This window comes from Oncorhynchus nerka, linkage group LG10 (assembly GCF_034236695.1).
Source record: "Oncorhynchus nerka isolate Pitt River linkage group LG10, Oner_Uvic_2.0, whole genome shotgun sequence".
Lineage (NCBI taxonomy): Eukaryota > Metazoa > Chordata > Actinopteri > Salmoniformes > Salmonidae > Oncorhynchus > Oncorhynchus nerka.
In genome coordinates, this window is record NC_088405.1 from 22,394,429 (window position 1) to 22,415,419 (window position 20,991).

The 20,991-nt window shown below is 43.3% G+C and overlaps 1 protein-coding gene across 1 annotated transcript in view; it reads right to left on the reverse strand.

Annotated features, from left to right (window-relative positions):
• Positions 1-20,991, reverse strand: part of LOC115135024 (inactive phospholipase D5-like) — a 64,580-nt gene that overhangs the window by 20,359 nt on the left and 23,230 nt on the right. Inside the window, exon 3 of the mRNA XM_029669214.2 lies at positions 416-608. Coding sequence (XP_029525074.1) covers positions 416-608 — 193 coding nt within the window. The remainder of the gene's footprint in view (positions 1-415; positions 609-20,991) is intronic.

Sequence of the window (20,991 nt, forward strand, 5' to 3'; positions counted from 1 at the left end):
GCGATGGATAAGACTGGATTTAAGGCTGATCTTTGAAGCAACAAGAAGTCACAGCAGCTGGAATAAGGTGAACAAGATATGTATACATACTCCCTGGATACAGCGGTTTCTTATTTCTTGTTTTCTTTATTATATACTTTTTTAAAATTATTATTTAGACTATTTTATTAATAAGTGCACTGTTGGGTAGAGCTCACAGTTAAGCGTTTCACGGTGCTTTCACAATACAACTTAAGCTATTTGTATTCTTGGTGGAAGAACAGTAATGAGCATCTTATACAATAAATTTGGATTTGTTGACAAGAAAAAGACCATAAGTAAAACTGCCACGTAAAGTAAGTGTTATGGCTAGGTATGATAAACAGTAATGCCTTATTTGGCCTGGGGGTGCTACCTGTTTGGTTGTTGTGCTTACCTGCCTAGAAGATTGTAGGAATCTGGATTCATAGTCGGAGGGGTTCAGGTTCCATTGAGGTGACACAATCTCCACAGAGTGACCAGCCACTGCCAGGTCCAACAGGCTGTGCAGCCCAGCAGAGAGGGGGAGGTGGGACATAGCATTCTCAGAGAAGGTGACATCTTCTGGAATATTCTCCACAAGGACTACCCTGTGATTGAAAATGAGTGAAAAAAAAAGTAATTTAATGACACATGGCTGTTCTTCAGCCTTGTAATTGAAAAGACCTAGAAGCCAGAGAAGTTTAATTAAAAAACTGTTATTTTAATAGAGTAATTTACAGCACAGACAATGTCTGTCTGTCTGCATTAGCCACAGAATCATCTGTAACTTGTGCAGCTGCCTTGGGATGTTGTAAAACGAGGTCATATGCATTGACGTTCACCTATGATTACCTCCTACACTATATTTTAGAAAATGATCCATCTAGACATTATTATCACCGAGATCGGTTGTAGGGGTGGATAGAAGAGTGGCTGGACTGCCTTCTAACAGGAACACCGTGGCAGAACTCTAATGGAACTGTAGCACATTTTCCAGGGCAACATTTAGAATCATTATCTATGCATCCGGCTGCTTTCAAGTAGAGTGAATTATAGTATCATAAATGTAATGGAAATCAAAGATGAAAAGTTAGAAAGGCTTCTAAACCCAGCCAGTGAAGTCTCAACACCAATAGTCAATCATCAAGCCTGGGTTCAAATAGTACTTGTTGTTCATTGAAATACTTCAAGTAATTTTTTAATTTTAAATGGACCTTTATTTAACTAGGCAAGTCCGTTAAGAACAAATTCTTACTTTCAATGACGGAACAGTGGGTTAACTGCCTGTTCGGGGGCAGAACGACAGATTTGTACCTTGTCAGCTCAGGGATTTGAACATGAAACCTTTCGGTCACCAGTCCAACGCTCTAACCACTAGGCTACCCTGCCGCCCCGATAATAGGTTGAGTTTGCTTGGAAGGTCAGGGTTTGCATTTTTGGGGATTAATGCCATTGGTTCCACTGCATCAGGCAGGCTCAATTACACACAGTTAAAGAATTTGAACCCAAGTTGTAGTTTTTTTTCTTTACCCCACCAAATTGGCACTCCAGCAGGAAATCTCTACTTTGCCTCGCTCTCCAAGGCCAACATTAGTAAGGTCTTTAGATCAGGTTTAACACTCGCAAGGCCGGACAGTATTCCAGGGAGCATTCTCAGAGCAGGCACAGATCATCTGGCACGTATATTCACTGTCATTTTCAACCTCTCCTTTGAAAGGCTAGTTACGGCACATATCAACACCATCATCCCAGACACCTTAGACCACTCCAATTTGCATACCGCCCCAACAGATCCATAGACGATGCAATTTCAATTGTACTCCACACTGCCCTCACCCACCTATACTGTATAAGAGGAATACCTACAGTTGAAGTTGGAAGTTTACATACACTTAGGTTGGAGTCATTAAAAAAAACTTGTTTTTCAACCACTACACAAATTTCTTGTTAACAAACTATAGTTTTGGCAAGTCGGTTTGTGCATCTACTTTGTGCATGACAAGTAATTTTTACAACAATTGTTTACATATAGATTATTTCACTTATGAATGTTCACTATATCATTATTTCAGTGGGACAGAAGTTTACATACACTAAGTTGACTGTGCCTTTTAAACAGCTTGGAAAACTCAAGAAAATTATGTCATGGCTTTAGAAGCTTCTGATAGGCTAATTGACATCATTTGAGTCAATTGGAGGTGTACCTGTGGATGTATTTCAAGGCCTACCTTCAAACTCAGTGCCTCTTTGCTTGACATAATGGGAAAATCTAAAGAAATCAGCCAAGACCTCAGAAGAAAAATTGTAGACCTCCACAAGTCTGGTTCATCCTTGGGAGCAATTTCCAAACGCCTGAAGGTACCCTGTTTATCTGTACAAACAATAGTATGCAAGTGTAAACACCACGGGACCACGCAGCCATCATACCGCTCAGGAAGGAGATGCGTTCTGTCGCCTAGAGAGGAACGTACTTTGGTGCGAAAAGTGCAAGAGCAAAGAGGCCTACAAACCTGACTCAGTTACACCAGCTCTGTCAGGAGGAATGGACCAAAATTCACCCAACTTATTGTGGGAAGCTTGTGGAAGGCTACCCGAAATGTTTGACCCAAGTTTAAATTGTTTAAGGCAATGCTACCAAATACTAATTGAGTGTATGCAAATTTCTGACCCACTGGGAATGTGATGAAAGAAATAAAAACTGAAATAAATCATTCTCTCTACTATTATTCTGAAATTTCACATTCTTAAAATAAAAGTGGTGATCCTAACTGACCTAAGACAGGGCATTTTAACCAGGATTAAATGTCAGGAATTGTGAAAAACTGAGTTTAAATGTATTTGGCTAAGGTGTATGTAAACTTCCAACTTCAACTGTATGTGAGAATGCGGTTCATTGACTACAGCTCAGCGTTCAACATGATTGTCCCCGCCAAGCTCTTCACCAATGTCATGATGTTGGCCTGGGGGTAGGTTTACGACAGTCATAAATACTTCTTCCCCCCTTTTTCCTCTCTCTACCCTACTGATGTTACATTTGCAAACACCTTGGTTAACAGAGACTCTGGGAACATCAGAAGGTGGGGGGAAATGAACTATATTGAATGAACTATATATACTATATTCTTAATTAATATGATGTCAGTTCGGTTGTCATCTGTGAATTAGGCCCGACTAAGTGGCCCGCCTACATGAAGAGACATAGGTTGTAAACTATGAAACACACCCCTTTTCTCCCTTCCTATATAAAGCCTTGACGACAATATAACCTCCTGTTCCGAGGATGTGAGGACGACGGTCCGATGTCTGAATGGTTCAGATAATAACTACAGAATGAAGCCAACATCAGCGTGAGCTTTGGTTGCGAATGGTATGAACTTTGAACTCTTATTCACTACAGAAGTGATACCTCCTAGCCATTGAGTTAGCACCAGCAGCTGCAAACAAGGGTTAGGAAGGAACAGACAGAGTATCCCGTCTATCACACAACAACATTACTACAACATATCCAAATGACCACCAGAGACATTCTTCAAAGGACTCGGTTTGGCAACACGGCCTTCCATCTATCACCAACCTACCGAAGCGCAGCTCAGAGTAAATATTTATTGCATTTTCCTTTTCCAAATGGGCGGTAATTCAGAATGCATAAGATACTGTATTTACGATAGCACAGTGTCGCCCTTTGTTCCTCAGTCTTCCCGCTCTTTCACTCAAACCCAGCCCCTTTTCTTTTGTGTAACAAGTTGTCATATCTGTTCCGCCCGCTAGGGACGTTTTCCTTTATGACGTAATTTGTAATCAAGTTATGATGAATTATGTGTATGTGTAATTCTGTGTGATTAGTTAGGTATTTATTAAATAAATAATTAAACCCAATTTTGTATTGCTGATTCAACATGTTAGCCAGGGTTTGTGAAGATAACCAAGAATTTACAACATTCAGATGAGACTGAATTAAGGTGACGATTAATATTGACTGCTATTGATGTAAAATATCACTAGATCTTTAAGAGTTTATTCAGAAGATAACAGCTCTATAAATATTATTTAGTGGTGCCCCGACTCTTTAGTTAATTACATGATTAGCTCAATCAGGTAATATTAATTACGGATCAATTATTTTATAGAATAGCATGTCATATCAATCAATCCGGCATAGCCAAAGACACGACACCAAGCTTAGGAGCCTGGGACTGAACACCTCCCTATGCAACTGGATCCTGGACTTCCTGACGGGCCAACCCCAGGTGGTGAGGGTAGGCAACATCCCCTCCGCCACGATGACCCGCCCCACAGGGGTGCATGCTTAGTCCCCTCCTGTACTCCCTGTTCATCTACAACTGTGTGGCCATGCACAACTCCAACACTATCAAGTTTGCTTACGACATGAGGATGGTAGGCCTGATCACCGGCGATGATGACACAGCCTACAGGGAGGGGGTCAGTGACCTGGCAGTGTGATAACTTCTCCCTCAACATCAGTAAGACCAAGGAGCTGATCGTGGATCTGGGGGGGGGGGGGGGGCAAGCACGCCCTCCACCCACCCACATCAACGGGCCTGCAGTGGAGCAGGTTGAGAGCTTCAAGTTCCTCGGTATCCAAATGATTAAGGAATTAAAATGGTCCACTCACACATGCGCAGTTGTGAAGAAGGCAGGACAGTGCCTCTTCCCCCTCAGGAGGTTGAAAACGTTTGGCATGGACCCTCAAATCCTCAAAGTTCTGCAGCTGCACCATTGAGGGCATCTTGACTGGCTGCATCACTGCTTAGTATGGCAACAGCACCAGTCTCGATCGCATGGCACTACAGAGGGTGGTGCGGACAGCCAAGTACATCATTAGGGCCAAGCTCCCTGCCATCCAGGACCTCTACATCAGGCGGTGTGAAAGGAAGGCCCGGAGAATTGTTAAAGACTCCAGCCACCCAAGCCATAGACTGTTTTCTCTGCTTCCGCATGGCAAGCGGTACCGGTGCATCAAGTCTGACACCAATGGGGCTTCCCGAGTGGCGTAGTGGTCTAAGGCACTGCTACCTGTGCCACTAGAGATCCTGGTTCGAGTCCAGGCTCTGTCGTAACCAGCCGGGATCGGGAGACCCATGGGGCGACGCACAATTGGCCCAGTGTTGTCTGGGTTAGAGGAGGGTTTGGACAGCAGGAATGTTCCTGTCCCATCGCGCATTAGCAACTCCTGTGGATGGCCGGGCGCAATGGACACTGACACGGTTGCCAGGTGTACGGTGTTTCCTCTGACACATTGGTGCAGCTGGCTTCGGGGTTAAGCGGGTGTTGTGTCAAGAAGCCATGCGGCTTGGCTGGGTTGCCTCTCCTGAGTCCGTACGGAAGTTGTAGCGATGGGACAGGACTGTAACTACCAATTGGATACCATGAATTTGGGGAGAAAAAGGGATTAAAAAAAGTAAAATAAATAAATAAGGGATTTAATAAAAGTCTGGACACCAATAGGCTCCTGAACAGCTTCAATCCCCAAGCCATAAGACTGGTAAATAGCTAACAGAATGGCTACACGGACTGAGTTGACCCGTGTTTTATTTCTGCACCCTCTGTATGCACACTCACAGGACTCACACACGTGTGCGTATACAATCAATTACGCATCATATATCCTGATGCCTAGTCACCTGACCCTAATACATAGTATCACTCCAGTATCCCTGCACATTGTTTATATAGTATTGGAACTGACCCTGTACAGTACATAGCTTACTTTCTCATGTTCTTATTTGTTGTGTGTTTTTGTTATGTTATTTTTAGTGGTACATTGATATTGATTACTGCATTTGGGGGTTTGGAGCTTGCAAGAAAGGCAGTTCAGTGCACATGACATTAAAACTTGAAATACATTTTAGAAACACAGTGTCTATTGTCTCTCCATGAATGTATCCAGGTCTAAGTGAAACATATATCAGTGACTTAGGCTGTCATAGCAACCTGAAAACAAACACAGATCCGACCTAACGAACACAGATGTACGTCAAACTGTGTGCTGGTCCATAAGGACATCATCAAAGCTAATTGATCATAAGTAATTGAATTAAATCTTCTAAAGAACTGTGTTACATCTGCCAAGAATGTGTTCTATTTCAATTTCATAGACACACCACGCAGTACATTTCTGTACATTGCAAATTCAGTTGCTCTCCTTAATGTTTCAAACCCCATTCTAGCCCAGCAGGAGTGCTGAATATAAGGTAAACATATTGGAATTAGTGTGTCAGCCTGAGTGCTTTAGACACACTGCATGCTTTTATCAAACCCGAATGGCTCTGAAGAATGGGTTTCCTCCTACCTTTAGCCATTGGATAAAGGAAGGCATGCAACATCAAGCCAGAGAAAATGTGCTACTCCATTAGCGGATCTGCAATTACATTATAATATCTGGCCTCCTTTCCTATCCTTTGTAGAAGACATGGACCCAGCTACTTTCACAACTCCATAAACAAACCCAAATTGGAATTTGTATCACTATTTTTACTCTTGTTTACTTTTTGTTTGACTCTCTCTCTCTCTCTCTCTCTCTCGCACACACACACACACAGTTGAAGTTTACATATACCATAGCCAAATACATTTAAACCTAGTTTTTTACAATTCCTGACATTTAATCCTCATACAAATTCCCTCAGGTCAGTTAGGATCACCACTTTGAACGCACCAAAGTACGTTCATCTCAAGGCGACAGAACGCGTCTCCTTCCTGAGCGGTATGACGGCTGTGTGGTCCCATGGTGCTTATACTTGCGTACTATTGTTTGTACAGATGAACGTGGTACCTTCAGGCATTTGTAAATTGCTCCCAAGGATGAGCCAGACTTGTGGAAGTCTACAATTTTTCTTCTGAGGTCTTGGCTGATTTTCCCATGATGTCAAGCAAAGAGGCACTGAGTTTGAAGGTAGGCAGAAGCTTCTAAAGCCATGATATAATTTTCTGCAATTTTCCAAGCTGTCGAAAGGCACAGTCAACTTCGTATGTACACTTCTGACCCACTGTGATACAGTGAAATAATCTGTATGTAAACAATTGTTGTAAATTACTTGTGTCATGCACAAAGTAGATGTCCTAACCTACTTGCCAAAACTATAGTTTGTTAACAAGAAATTTGTGGAGTGGTTGACAAACGAGTTTTAATGTCTCCAACCTAAGTGCATGTAAACTTCCGACTTCAACTGTATATATAACTCAAATTCTATATAATACCTGCTTTCAGTCTGGTTTTGGGGTGGGGCTCTGTTGGAGCATTGGGGTAGGTTTAATCTGGTAGGGGATCAGTGTGTGTTCTGTTAGAGCATGGGGGTTGGGGTGGGTTTGATCTGGTAGGGGATCAGTGTGTGTTCTGTTCGAGCATGGGGGGTTGGGGTGGGTTTAATCTGGTAGGTGATCAGTGTGTGTTCTGTTAGAGCATGGGGGTTGGGGTGGGTTTGATCTGGTAGGGGATCAGTGTGTGTTCTGTTAGAGCATGGGGGGTTGGGGTGGGTTTGATCTGGTAGGGGATCAATGTGTGTTCTGTTAGAGCATGGGGGTTGGAGTGGGTTTGATCTGGTAGGGGATCAATGTGTGTTCTGTTAGAGCATGGGGGTTGGGGTGGGTTTGATCTGGTAGGGGATCAATGTGTGTTCTGTTAGAGCATGGGGGTTGGAGTGGGTTTGATCTGGTAGAGGATTAGTGTGTGTTCTGTTAGAGCATGGGGGTTGGGGTGGGTTTGATCTGGTAGAGGATTAGTGTGTGTTCTGTTAGAGCATGGGGGTTGGGGTGGGTTTGATCTGGTAGAGGATTAGTGTGTGTTCTGTTAGAGCATGGGGGTTGGAGTGGGTTTGATCTGGTAGAGGATTAGTGTGTGTTCTGTTAGAGCATGGGGGTTGGGGTGGGTTTGATCTGGTAGGGGATCAGTGTGTGTTCTGTTAGAGCATGGGGGTTGGGGTGGGTTTGATCTGGTAGAGGATTAGTGTGTGTTCTGTTAGAGCATGGGGGTTGGAGTGGGTTTGATCTGGTAGAGGATTAGTGTGTGTTCTGTTAGAGCATGGGGGTTGGAGTGGGTTTGATCTGGTAGAGGATTAGTGTGTGTTCTGTTAGAGCATGGGGGTTGGAGTGGGTTTGATCTGGTAGAGGATTAGTGTGTGTTCTGTTAGAGCATGGGGGTTGGAGTGGGTTTGATCTGGTAGAGGATTAGTGTATGTTCTGTTAGAGCATGGGGGTTGGAGTGGGTTTGATCTGGTAGAGGATTAGTGTGTGTTCTGTTAGAGCATGGGGGGTTGGAGTGGGTTTGATCTGGTAGAGGATTAGTGTATGTTCTGTTAGAGCATGGGGGTTGGAGTGGGTTTGATCTGGTAGAGGATCAGTGTGTGTTCTGTTAGAGCATGGGGGGGTTGGAGTGGGTTTGATCTGGTAGAGGATTAGTGTGTGTTCTGTTAGAGCATGGGGGTTGGAGTGGGTTTGATCTGGTAGAGGATTAGTGTGTGTTCTGTTAGAGCATGGGGGGTTGGAGTGGGTTTGATCTGGTAGAGGATCAGTGTGTGTTCTGTTAGAGCATGGGGGTTGGAGTGGGTTTGATCTGGTAGAGGATCAGTGTATGTTCTGTTAGAGCATGGGGGTTGGGGTGGGTTTGATCTGGTAGAGGATTAGTGTGTGTTCTGTTAGAGCATGGGGGTTGGAGTGGGTTTGATCTGGTAGAGGATCAGTGTGTGTTCTGTTAGAGCATGGGGGGTTAGAGTGGGTTTGATCTGGTAGAGGATTAGTGTATGTTCTGTTAGAGCATGGGGGTTGGGGTGGGTTTGATCTGGTAGGGGATCAGTGTCTGTTCTGTTAGAGCATGGGGGTTGGAGTGGGTTTGATCTGGTAGAGGATTAGTGTATGTTCTGTTAGAGCATGGGGGGTTGGAGTGGGTTTGATCTGGTAGAGGATTAGTGTATGTTCTGTTAGAGCATGGGGGTTGGAGTGGGTTTGATCTGGTAGAGGATTAGTGTATGTTCTGTTAGAGCATGGGGGTTGGAGTGGGTTTGATCTGGTAGAGGATTAGTGTATGTTCTGTTAGAGCATGGGGGGTTGGAGTGGGTTTGATCTGGTAGAGGATTAGTGTGTGTTCTGTTAGAGCATGGGGGGTTGGAGTGGGTTTGATCTGGTAGGGGATTAGTGTGTGTTCTGTTAGAGCATGGGGGTTGGAGTGGGTTTGATCTGGTAGAGGATTAGTGTATGTTCTGTTAGAGCATGGGGGTTGGAGTGGGTTTGATCTGGTAGAGGATTAGTGTGTGTTCTGTTAGAGCATGGGGGGTTGGAGTGGGTTTGATCTGGTAGAGGATTAGTGTGTGTTCTGTTAGAGCATGGGGGTTGGAGTGGGTTTGATCTGGTAGAGGATTAGTGTATGTTCTGTTAGAGCATGGGGGTTGGAGTGGGTTTGATCTGGTAGAGGATTAGTGTGTGTTCTGTTAGAGCATGGGGGTTGGAGTGGGTTTGATCTGGTAGAGGATTAGTGTATGTTCTGTTAGAGCATGGGGGTTGGAGTGGGTTTGATCTGGTAGAGGATTAGTGTATGTTCTGTTAGAGCATGGGGGTTGGAGTGGGTTTGATCTGGTAGAGGATCAGTGTGTGTTCTGTTAGAGCATGGGGGGTTGGAGTGGGTTTGATCTGGTAGAGGATTAGTGTGTGTTCTGTTAGAGCATGGGGGTTGGAGTGGGTTTGATCTGGTAGAGGATTAGTGTGTGTTCTGTTAGAGCATGGGGGTTGGAGTGGGTTTGATCTGGTAGAGGATTAGTGTATGTTCTGTTAGAGCATGGGGGGTTGGAGTGGGTTTGATCTGGTAGAGGATTAGTGTGTGTTCTGTTAGAGCATGGGGGGTTGGAGTGGGTTTGATCTGGTAGAGGATTAGTGTATGTTCTGTTAGAGCATGGGGGTTGGAGTGGGTTTGATCTGGTAGAGGATTAGTGTATGTTCTGTTAGAGCATGGGGGTTGGAGTGGGTTTGATCTGGTAGAGGATCAGTGTGTGTTCTGTTAGAGCATGGGGGGTTGGAGTGGGTTTGATCTGGTAGAGGATTAGTGTGTGTTCTGTTAGAGCATGGGGGTTGGAGTGGGTTTGATCTGGTAGAGGATTAGTGTGTGTTCTGTTAGAGCATGGGGGGGTTGGAGTGGGTTTGATCTGGTAGAGGATTAGTGTGTGTTCTGTTAGAGCATGGGGGTTGGAGTGGGTTTGATCTGGTAGAGGATTAGTGTGTGTTCTGTTAGAGCATGGGGGTTGGAGTGGGTTTGATCTGGTAGAGGATTAGTGTGTGTTCTGTTAGAGCATGGGGGTTGGAGTGGGTTTGATCTGGTAGAGGATTAGTGTATGTTCTGTTAGAGCATGGGGGGTTGGAGTGGGTTTGATCTGGTAGAGGATTAGTGTGTGTTCTGTTAGAGCATGGGGGTTGGAGTGGGTTTGATCTGGTAGAGGATTAGTGTATGTTCTGTTAGAGCATGGGGGGTTGGAGTGGGTTTGATCTGGTAGAGGATCAGTGTGTGTTCTGTTAGAGCATGGGGGGTTGGAGTGGGTTTGATCTGGTAGAGGATTAGTGTGTGTTCTGTTAGAGCATGGGGGTTGGAGTGGGTTTGATCTGGTAGAGGATTAGTGTGTGTTCTGTTAGAGCATGGGGGTTGGGGTGGGTTTGATCTGGTAGAGGATTAGTGTGTGTTCTGTTAGAGCATGGGGGGTTGGGGTGGGTTTGATCTGGTAGAGGATTAGTGTGTGTTCTGTTAGAGCATGGGGGTTGGGGTGGGTTTGATCTGGTAGAGGATTAGTGTGTGTTCTGTTAGAGCATGGGGGTTGGAGTGGGTTTGATCTGGTAGAGGATTAGTGTATGTTCTGTTAGAGCATGGGGGTTGGAGTGGGTTTGATCTGGTAGAGGATTAGTGTATGTTCTGTTAGAGCATGGGGGTTGGGGTGGGTTTGATCTGGTAGAGGATTAGTGTGTGTTCTGTTAGAGCATGGGGGGTTGGGGTGGGTTTGATCTGGTAGAGGATTAGTGTGTGTTCTGTTAGAGCATGGGGGGTTGGGGTGGGTTTGATCTGGTAGAGGATTAGTGTGTGTTCTGTTAGAGCATGGGGGTTGGAGTGGGTTTGATCTGGTAGAGGATTAGTGTGTGTTCTGTTAGAGCATGGGGGTTGGGGTGGGTTTGATCTGGTAGAGGATTAGTGTGTGTTCTGTTAGAGCATGGGGGTTGGGGTGGGTTTGATCTGGTAGAGGATTAGTGTGTGTTCTGTTAGAGCATGGGGGGTTGGGGTGGGTTTGATCTGGTAGAGGATTAGTGTGTGTTCTGTTAGAGCATGGGGGGGTTGGGGTGGGTTTGATCTGGTAGAGGATTAGTGTATGTTCTGTTAGAGCATGGGGGGGTTGGGGTGGGTTTGATCTGGTAGAGGATTAGTGTATGTTCTGTTAGAGCATGGGGGGTTGGAGTGGGTTTGATCTGGTAGAGGATTAGTGTATGTTTTTCCCTCTACCTGTTCTTTCTTATCTGTATAATTATAAAAATGCATCACAAAATTACAAAAAACTAAATTGCTTCTGCTTTATCTTGCCAGATCATTGATTCATACCAATCCAATACCGAGCAAACATTCTTCATGCTGGGAAATGGTTGAATATTGGAGGAAAACGCCTCCAGAGTGGCACAGCGGTCTAAGGCACTGCAGCACTCTAGCCACTCCTGTGGTGGGCTGGGGGGATGCACGCTGACAAGGTCGCCAGGTGTATGGTGTTTCCTTCGACACATTGGTGAGGCGGACTTCCAGATTAAGCAGGCATTGTGTCAAGAATCAGTGCGGCTTGGCGGGGTCGTGTTTCGTTGGACGCACGGATCTCAACCTTCGCCTCTCCCGAGTCCGTACGGGAGTTGCAATGATGGGACAATTGGACACCACGAAATTGGGGAGAAAAAAGGGGGTAACCCCCAAAAATATATATAAAAAACATTTGGAGGAAAACACAGTTAATCACATAAAACGGTAATAGGGCAAGTCAAGTGAGATGTTGAGCAGACATTCAGTTCCTGGCCCCGGTTGAGTCAGCAAGCAGACAAAATACCGTCAGTGCTGCAAAACCAAATTGACCGGTGGCGTACCAGAAAACGTGACTGGGTGACTAACCACTTGAAATCAGGTCATAACGTTGGAGAAAAGGAATATGGTAAAGGACACTAAGTTGTTCATATGTTGCATAAGTAAAGCACTACATATCCCAAAGAGAATGGTAGTCAAACAAATGTGTTTGTGAAATGAACTTGGATTGATTTAAGTTAGGATCAGGAAAGTATGGTAGATTATTCTGTAAGCTTTAAATCTCTAAAACATGAATAGACAACATGCAATAACACACAAACAAGCAAACTCTGGAAATAGCATGCAACATTCAGAGACTGATAAAATGAACAGTCACTCCATGCATTATTTACCATTAGAATAGGAAACACAAAAGTGGGGAAGACCAGGGAAGAAGAACACGTCATCTTAATGAGAAAAAACAACAACCCATTTCACTCAATAAATAATGCACAGGGATTATGTATGCCTCTAACAGCAAGCAGGTCTCTGTAAAGTGAGGAGAGCATTTGTTTCAGCACTAAGGACATCCATAGATTTATTTACACGGCGTGCACATTAGGCCACCCTCATTTGAAATACCAATGTGCAGCTGTGTGTATTACTTGATACCCAAGTGGAGGAAACTTCAGTAATTTTCAAAGTGAAAGCTGAAGTTTTAAATCTCTGGAATGACAATGAAATCCTTCCCACCTAACTGAAAGGCTGATTTCAGTGTTGTTGATGTCCTTCAGTGGTGCATCCATGACACGCACAGAGCTGCTAACGAAGAAATCCAGTTAAACCCAACGGCTCTGCAAACGAGCAGGAAGCCTGTCCAGGCAGACACACTGGAGCAGACTGGCATGTTAAATGGTGGAAACTATTTTGATAGTAGCAGCCAAGGCTCTGTGAATGTGAATGAGACCCATGGTAGATGACGAGCTAGATATGCCTGGAATTGATCAGTGTTTTCATGTATTCTTTATGACATCCCAATAGGAATAGGCAAATTCACATATAGTACGATGACGTAAGTCATGAAAAAAGTATTATAATAGTATTATAATGTCTGATATATTGCTGTTGTCCATCTTGTCTTACACTTTAAATCCCCGCCCCCATTGCCCACGGGAGGTCTTATGCCGCTTGCCAGGCCGAATTTGTTCTTAATTGACTTGCCTGGTAAAATAAACGGTCAAATAAAAAAAATACAATTGCTGAGAATACTCAAATACAGATACAGTACCAGTCAAATGTTTGGACACACCCACACCTACTAATTGAAAAAAACTTGTTGTCTTAAATGTCTTAAAGTAATGATGGATTGTCATTTCTCTTTGCTTATTTGAGTTGTTCTTGCCATCTTTTACCAAAGGGCTATATTCTGTATACCTTGTCACAACACAACTGACTGGCTCAAATGCAAATTAACTTTACTTTTTTTTTTTTTATCATATTTTTTTCTCCCCAATTTCGTGGTATCCAATTGTTTTTAGTAGCTACTATCTTGTCTCATCGCTACAGCTCCCGTACGGGCTGAAAGTCATGCATCCTCCAATACACAACCCAACCAAGCCGTACTGCTTCTTAACACAGCGCACATCCAACCCGGAAGCCAGCCGCACCAATGTGTCGGAGGAAACACCGTGCACCTGGCAACCTTGGTTAGCGCGCACTGCGCCCGGCCCGCCACAGGAGTCGCTGGTGCGCGATAAGACATCCCAACCCCCAAGCCCTCCCCAACCCGGACGATGCTAGGCCAATTGTGCGTCGCCCCACGGACCTCCCGGTCGCGGCCGGTTACGACAGAGCCTGGGCGGGAACCCAGAGTACCAGGGAACACAGCTGGCGCTGCAGTACAGCACCCTTAACCACTGCGCCACCCGGGAGGCCACAAATGAACTTTTAACAAGGCACACCTGTTAATTGAAATGCATTCCAGGTGACTACCTCATGAAGCTGGTTGAGAGAATGCCAAGAGTGTGCAAATCTGTCATCAAGGCAAAGGGTAGCCACTTTAAAGAATCTCAAATATAAAATAGATTTTGATTTCACTTTTTTTTGCCCCTCCCACTTCTAAAACCAAAGATGCTCCCCTGGTTTAGAAACATATTATATTCTTATTTACAACTAAAGTGACTCCAAAATGATACAATACATTACTTACCATTCATTTCTATTGGGCACAAAATAATCTTTAACACAACCAAAACAAACAGCAAATGCCTCCAACAAGTTTTGTAGAGTCACAAGCTTTATGTAATCATTGCAAGTTAGGAATATGGTACCAAATACTAAACTTTTGACTACTTTAATACACATAAGTGAATTTGGGGGGGACTATGTACAAAAAGACCTGTAATTTCTAAACGGTTCACCTGATATGGATGAAAATGCCTTCTAATTAAAGCTTACAGTCTGCACTTTAACCTCAGTCATTGTATCATTCAAATCCAAAGTGGTGGAGTATAGATTAAACAAATAAAATAAAAATGTATAATTGTCCCAATACTTTTGTAGCTCACTGTAGGTATAATGAGCCTGGTAAAGTAGCTATGATGATTCTGTATAGCATCAGTTTGTATCCAGGTAATACCAATAGTGTGCAAAGCTGTCATCAAGACAAAGGTGGCTAGTTTGAAGAATCTCAAAGATTTGTTTAACACTTTCTTGGTTACTACATGATTCCATATGTGTTATTTCATAGTTTTGATGTCTTCACTATTATTCTGCAATGTAGAAACTAGTAAAAAGATTTGTGCAATATACGACTGATTGTTGTCCTATGGACAGAGTCTCCCACCTCAGCTGTAGATCTCTGCAGTTCATCCAGAGTGATCATGGGCCTCTTGGCTGCATCTCTGATCAGTCTTCTCCTTGTATGAGCTGAAAGTTTAGAGGGACGGCCAGGTCTTGGTAGATTTGCAGTGGTCTGATACTCCTTCCATTTCAATATTATCGCTTGCACAGTGCTCCTTGGGATGTTTAAAGCTTGGGAAATCTTTTTGTATCCAAATCCGGCTTTAAACTTCTTCACAACAGTATCTCGGACCTGCCTGGTGTGTTCCTTGTTCTTCATGATGCTCTCTGCGCTTTTAACGGACATCTGAGACTATCACAGTGCAGGTGCATTTATACGGAGACTTGATTACACACAGGTGGATTGTATTTATCATCATTAGTCATTTAGGTCAACATTGGATCATTCAGAGATCCTCACTGAACTTCTGGAGAGAGTTTGCTGCACTGAAAGTAAAGGGGCTGAATAATTTTGCACGCCCAATTTTTCAGTTTTTGATTTGTTAAACAAGTTTGAAATATCCAATAAATGTCGTTCCACTTCATGATTGTGTCCCACTTGTTGTTGATTCTTCACAAAAAAAATACAGTTTTATATCTTTATGTTTGAAGCCTGAAATGTGGCAAAAGGTCGCAAAGTTCAAGGGGGCTGAATACTTTCGCAAGGCACTGTATATACTGTACTCGATACCATCTACTGTATCTTGCCTATGCTGCTCTGTACCATCACTCATTCATATATCTTTATGTACATATTCTTTATCCCCTTACACTGTGTATAAGACAGTAGTTTTGGAATTGTTAGTTAGATTACTTGTTGGTTATTACTGCATTGTCGGAACTAGAAGCACAAGCATTTCGCTACACTCGCATTAACATCTGCTAACCATGTGTATGTGACAAATAAACATTTATTTGATTTGATTTGATTTGATTTAGAAATAAAATGTAAGAATCTCACTGCCTGGGCCTGAGACTGGATTTAGTATGTTTCAGCCCTGGAGTTTCATTGAGTTATAATACTGCTGTCAATGGCTAAGACAATCCATTAATTCAGACTCCAGATGCTGGCAGAACTTTGAGCCTGTTTGGTTACTGTATAGAATATGACCCAGGTAGAGTGTCTTGGATGCTACTGACTGAAGGTCTGCCAGAAATAGTAAACAGTCATCATTCCTTTATAGGGCACTGGGTGAATACTGACTGCACTGGTAATTAGTAGCCAAAAACACATGTTTGACAAACTGTTCTTATGCCCCTTGATTCATTATACAGTTTAGGTGACATTAAAACAAACATTTGATGGGGACTTCCATGTATAAAGTCTTGTACAAAGTAAATAAACAGTCTAGTTCTCCTACAGCATTATCAGGAGCAGTGGATTCCAAAGATTGATTCAAATCTAAGGTCTACCAGTAAATGAGACCACTAACCCTTTTCTAGGTCCATCACCATCCGGAAACTACATGATTTAGTTTCTAGTCTGCCACTACACAGCCTTGGATCAATATGTACCTCGTCAACAGACATTCAATACCAGCTGTTAGACAAGTACAGCAATGCACAATATGATCGCATCTAATTGGCTACAGGAATCTTTGGATTAAACTAAAGTTGTGAGGTAGAATATCATTGCAATAATGCATTAGTTGATGTTAGACACTAATAGCTTAATACACCTTGTATTGCAGTTGCACAGTTTGACAATCGGGTATAGGTTGACAATTTGACATTACTTATGCGAGACAGGAAATAGGAGCTCAAACAGTATACCAGAGCCTACAAGGTAAAACATCTGCCGCTGTGCCCTTGAGCAAACATACCACACTGCATCCCACTGCTGGCATGCCTCTGAAGCTAAGCAGGATTGGTCCTGGTCAGTCTCTGAATGGGAGACCAGATACTGCTGGAAGTGGTGTAGGAATCACTCTTTCCTCTGGTCTAAAATAAGATATCCCATTGGCCTGTGTAGGGTGCTGTCTTCGGATGGGGCGTTAAACAGGTGTCCTGACTGTCTGTGGTCACTAAAGATCCCATGGCACTTATTGTAAGAGTAGGGGCATTAACCCCGGTCTCCTGGCTGTATTCTCAATATGGTCCTCCTATCATGGCTACCTAATCATCCCCAGCTTCCAATTAGCTCATTCATCACCCCCCATCCCCTGTATCTATTCCCCAGGTTGTTGCTGTAAATGAGAATGTGTTCTCAGTCAACTTACCTGGTAAAATAAGGGTCAAATAAGTAAAAGCTAGGCACTTAACCCTAATTGCTCCAGGGGAGCTGTACAATGGTAGTTGGGGAGTTGGGCTATGCAAGAAACACAGTTCCATTACACTTGTTTGTAAAATAACAAATATAAGCACCCCTCAAATTATTATTAGTCTGAAAAGTATAAAAAGTACTTCAGCACTCTTGAAGTGAAAGAGCTGTAAAGAGATGCTATCAACCCCCATACTGCTCACGGAACATTACGTTCACTAAGCTCTACCATGGCATGGCAAAATTTCATCATGAACAGAACCCCAATCATTCTAAAACAGCACTCCATGCATAATCCCAGACAATTAATGCTAAAACAGCAGGAGCCAATGGGATCAGACATGGCAAGATACAGGAGGTCCTGAAATAGACCAAGTTAACAGCAGTGAAATGTAGCACTGGTCAATAGTGGCTCCAAATGCTGACAGTTTACAAAGAGTCATAAGGAAGGAAGCAGCACCATGTCGATCATTATGAACTCCTCTCTGGCACACTGCAGCCCTAATCTGGGAAAAGGTCTGACGCAGCACAGAAGTTTATCCTGCACACAGGATATTCATTTGATGAAATATTCTGTTTACAAAGCCTATGTGCCCTAATCCAAAAAGTAATCTAATTTTCCCCCTGAAGCAGACTTCCTGAATACAAGCAATACAAGATTCCTGCCTCATAAAGGTCTTGGCCTATGACACATACAAAATTGTGTATATATGCCAGATTTGGAGAACTATGATCCCCATAATTGACATTAATGTCTTGATCAAAGTATTACATTTTCTCTACACCACACTGACTTAGCTTACTAGGCAAAGGGGATAGGTTCCACTCTGAATGAGCACAGTGGATTTCTAACTTCCTCAAACAAACCCATCGCTCAAAATAGATTATTTCTCACACAATGCTTTCAGATGTGCCCTGTCATCGATGCAGCCCAACAGAAGGCCATTTATGTGGACACCTGTTCGTCGAACATCTTATTTCAAAATCATGGGCATTAATATGGAGTTAGTCCCTCCTTCGCTGCAATAACAGACTCTGTTAGGACACTAGCTTTCCACTAGATGTTGGAACATTGCTGCTGGGATTTGCTTCCATTAAGCTGCAAGAGAATTAGTGAGGCCGGGCACGGATGTAGGGCGATTAGGCCTGGCTTGCAACCGGCGTTCTATTTCATCCCAAAGGTGTTCGATGGGGTTGAGGTCAGGGCTCTGTGCAGGCCAGTCAAGTTATTCCACACCGATCTCGACAAACCATTTCTGACCTCGCTTTGTGCACGGGGGTAATGTCATGCTGAAACAGGAAAGGGCCTTCCACAAACTGTTACCACAAAGTTGGAAGCACAGAATTGTCTAGAATGTCATTGTATGCTGTAGCATTGAGATTTCCCTTCACTAGAACTAAGGGACATAGCCCGAACCATGAAAAACTACCCCAGACCATTATTCCTCCACCAAACTTTACATTTGGCACTATGCATTGGGGCAGGTAGCATTCCCCTGGCATCCGCCGAACCCATATTTGTCTGCCAGGTGGTGATGCGAGATTCATTTTTATTTATTAAATATTTTAGTTAACCTTTATTTAACTAGGCAAGTTAGTTAATAACAAATTCTTACTTACAATGACGGCCTACCAAAAGGCAAAAGGCCTCCTGTGGTGACAGGGGCTGGGATTTAATATATATGTATATAAAAATATAGGACAAAACACACATCACGACAAGAGAGACAACACAACACTACATAGAGATCTAAGAAAATAAGATAGCAAGGCAGCAACACAGCATGGTAGAAACAAAACATGACAACATGGGAGCAGCACAAAACATGGTACAAACATTATTGGGCACAGACAACAGCAAAGGACAAGGTAGAAACAACAATACATCACACAAAGCAGCCACAACTGTCAGTAAGAGTGTCCATGATTTGAAGAGATTTGAGATAAAACTGTCCAGTTTGAGTGTTTGTTGCAGCTCGTTCCAGTCGCTAACTGCAGCGAACCGAAAAGACAAGTGACCCAGGGATATGTGTGCTTTGGGGACAGGATGTGACTGGCAGAACGGGTATTGTATGTGGAGGATGAGGGCTGCAGTATGTATCTCAGATAGAGGGAGTGAGACCTAAGAGGGTTTTATAAATAATCATCAACCAGTGGGTCTTGTGACAAGTATACAGAAATGACCACTTTACAGAGGAGTAAAGAGTGCAGTGATGTGTCCTATAAGTAGCATTGGTGGCAAATCTGATGGCCGAATGGTAAAGTACATCTAGCCGCTCGAGAGCACCCTTACCTGCCGATCTATAGATTGTGTCTCTGTAATCTAGCATGGGTATGGTGGTCATCTGAATCAGGGTTAGTTTGGCAGCTGTGGTGAGGAGGAGCGACTATGATAGATGAAGCCAAGTCTAGATTTAACTATAGCCTGCAGCTTTGATATATGCTGAGAGATGGACAGTGTACCGTCTAGCCAGTCAATTGATTATTGACACGTTTTTCCAACACTTTTGATAAACGGGGCAAAATAGAAATGGTCCTATAAATCCTCTAGTGACTCCCCATCCCGCATGCGGGAGCGTAATCATCGCCTGACACTAATTAGCATAACGCAACGGACATAAATATCCCTAGAAAATATTCCTATTCATGAAAATCACAAATGAAATATATTGAGACACAGCTTAGCCTTTTGTTAATCACCCTGTCATCTCAGATTTTCAAAATGTGCTTTACATCCAAAGCTAGACAAGCATTTGTGTAAGTTTATCGATAGCCTAGCATAGTATTTTGTCCAGCTAGCAGCAGGTAACTTGGTCACGGAAATCAGAAAAGCAGTCAAATTAAATCGTTTACCTTTGATGAGCTTCGGATGTTTTCACTCACGAGACTCCCAGTTAGATAGCAAATGTTCCTTTTTTCCAAAAATATTATTTTTGTGGGCGAAATAGCTCCGTTTGTTCTTCACGTTTGGCTGAGAAATTGCAGTCACGAAAATGCCGAAAAATATTCCAAATTAGCTCCATAATATCGATAGAAACATGGCAAACGTTGTTTATAATCAATCCTCAAGGTGTTTTTCAAATATCTATTCAATAATATATCCATCGGGACAATTCGTTTTTCAGTAGGACCGATTGGAGTAATGGCTACCTCTGTATTTTACGCGAGAATCTCTCTGGCAGCATCAGGTGACCACTTGCGCAATGTAGCCGCTTACGGGTATTCTTCAACATAAATGCGTAAAACTACGTCACAATGCTGTAGACACCTTCGGGAATACGGAGAAAGAGTAATCTGGTTGATAGCCCATTCACTGCTCAATAGGGACTCATTGGAACCCAGCGCTTTCAAAACATGGGGCACTTCCGGATTGGATTTTTCTCAGGCTTTCGCCTACAACATCAGTTCTGTTATACTCACAGACAATATTTTTACAGTTTTGGAAACTTTAGAGTGTTTTCTATCCTAAGCTGTCAATTATATGCATATTCTAGCATCTTGTCCTGACAAAATATCCCGTTTCCTATGGGAACGTTTTTTTTTTTTTTTTCAAAAATGAAAATACTGCCCCCGAGTCACAACAGGATTTATAACAGTTAGGATCAGCTGGATCTCTTTGTTTCAAGGACAAACCGTGGCTGCCTTCCAAGCAATGGGAACCTCCCCAGAAAGGAGAGACAGGTTAAAAAGGTTGGAGAGAGGCTTGATGATGATAGGGGCAGCAAACTTAAAGAAGGGTCTGACCCAGATGTTTTTTGGGGTCAAGTTTCAGGACCTCCTTTAGCAACTCGGACTCAGTGACTGCCTGCAGGGAGAAACTTTGTATCAGGGCAGGGGAAAAAAGAGAGAGAGAAGCATCGGGGTTAGTCGC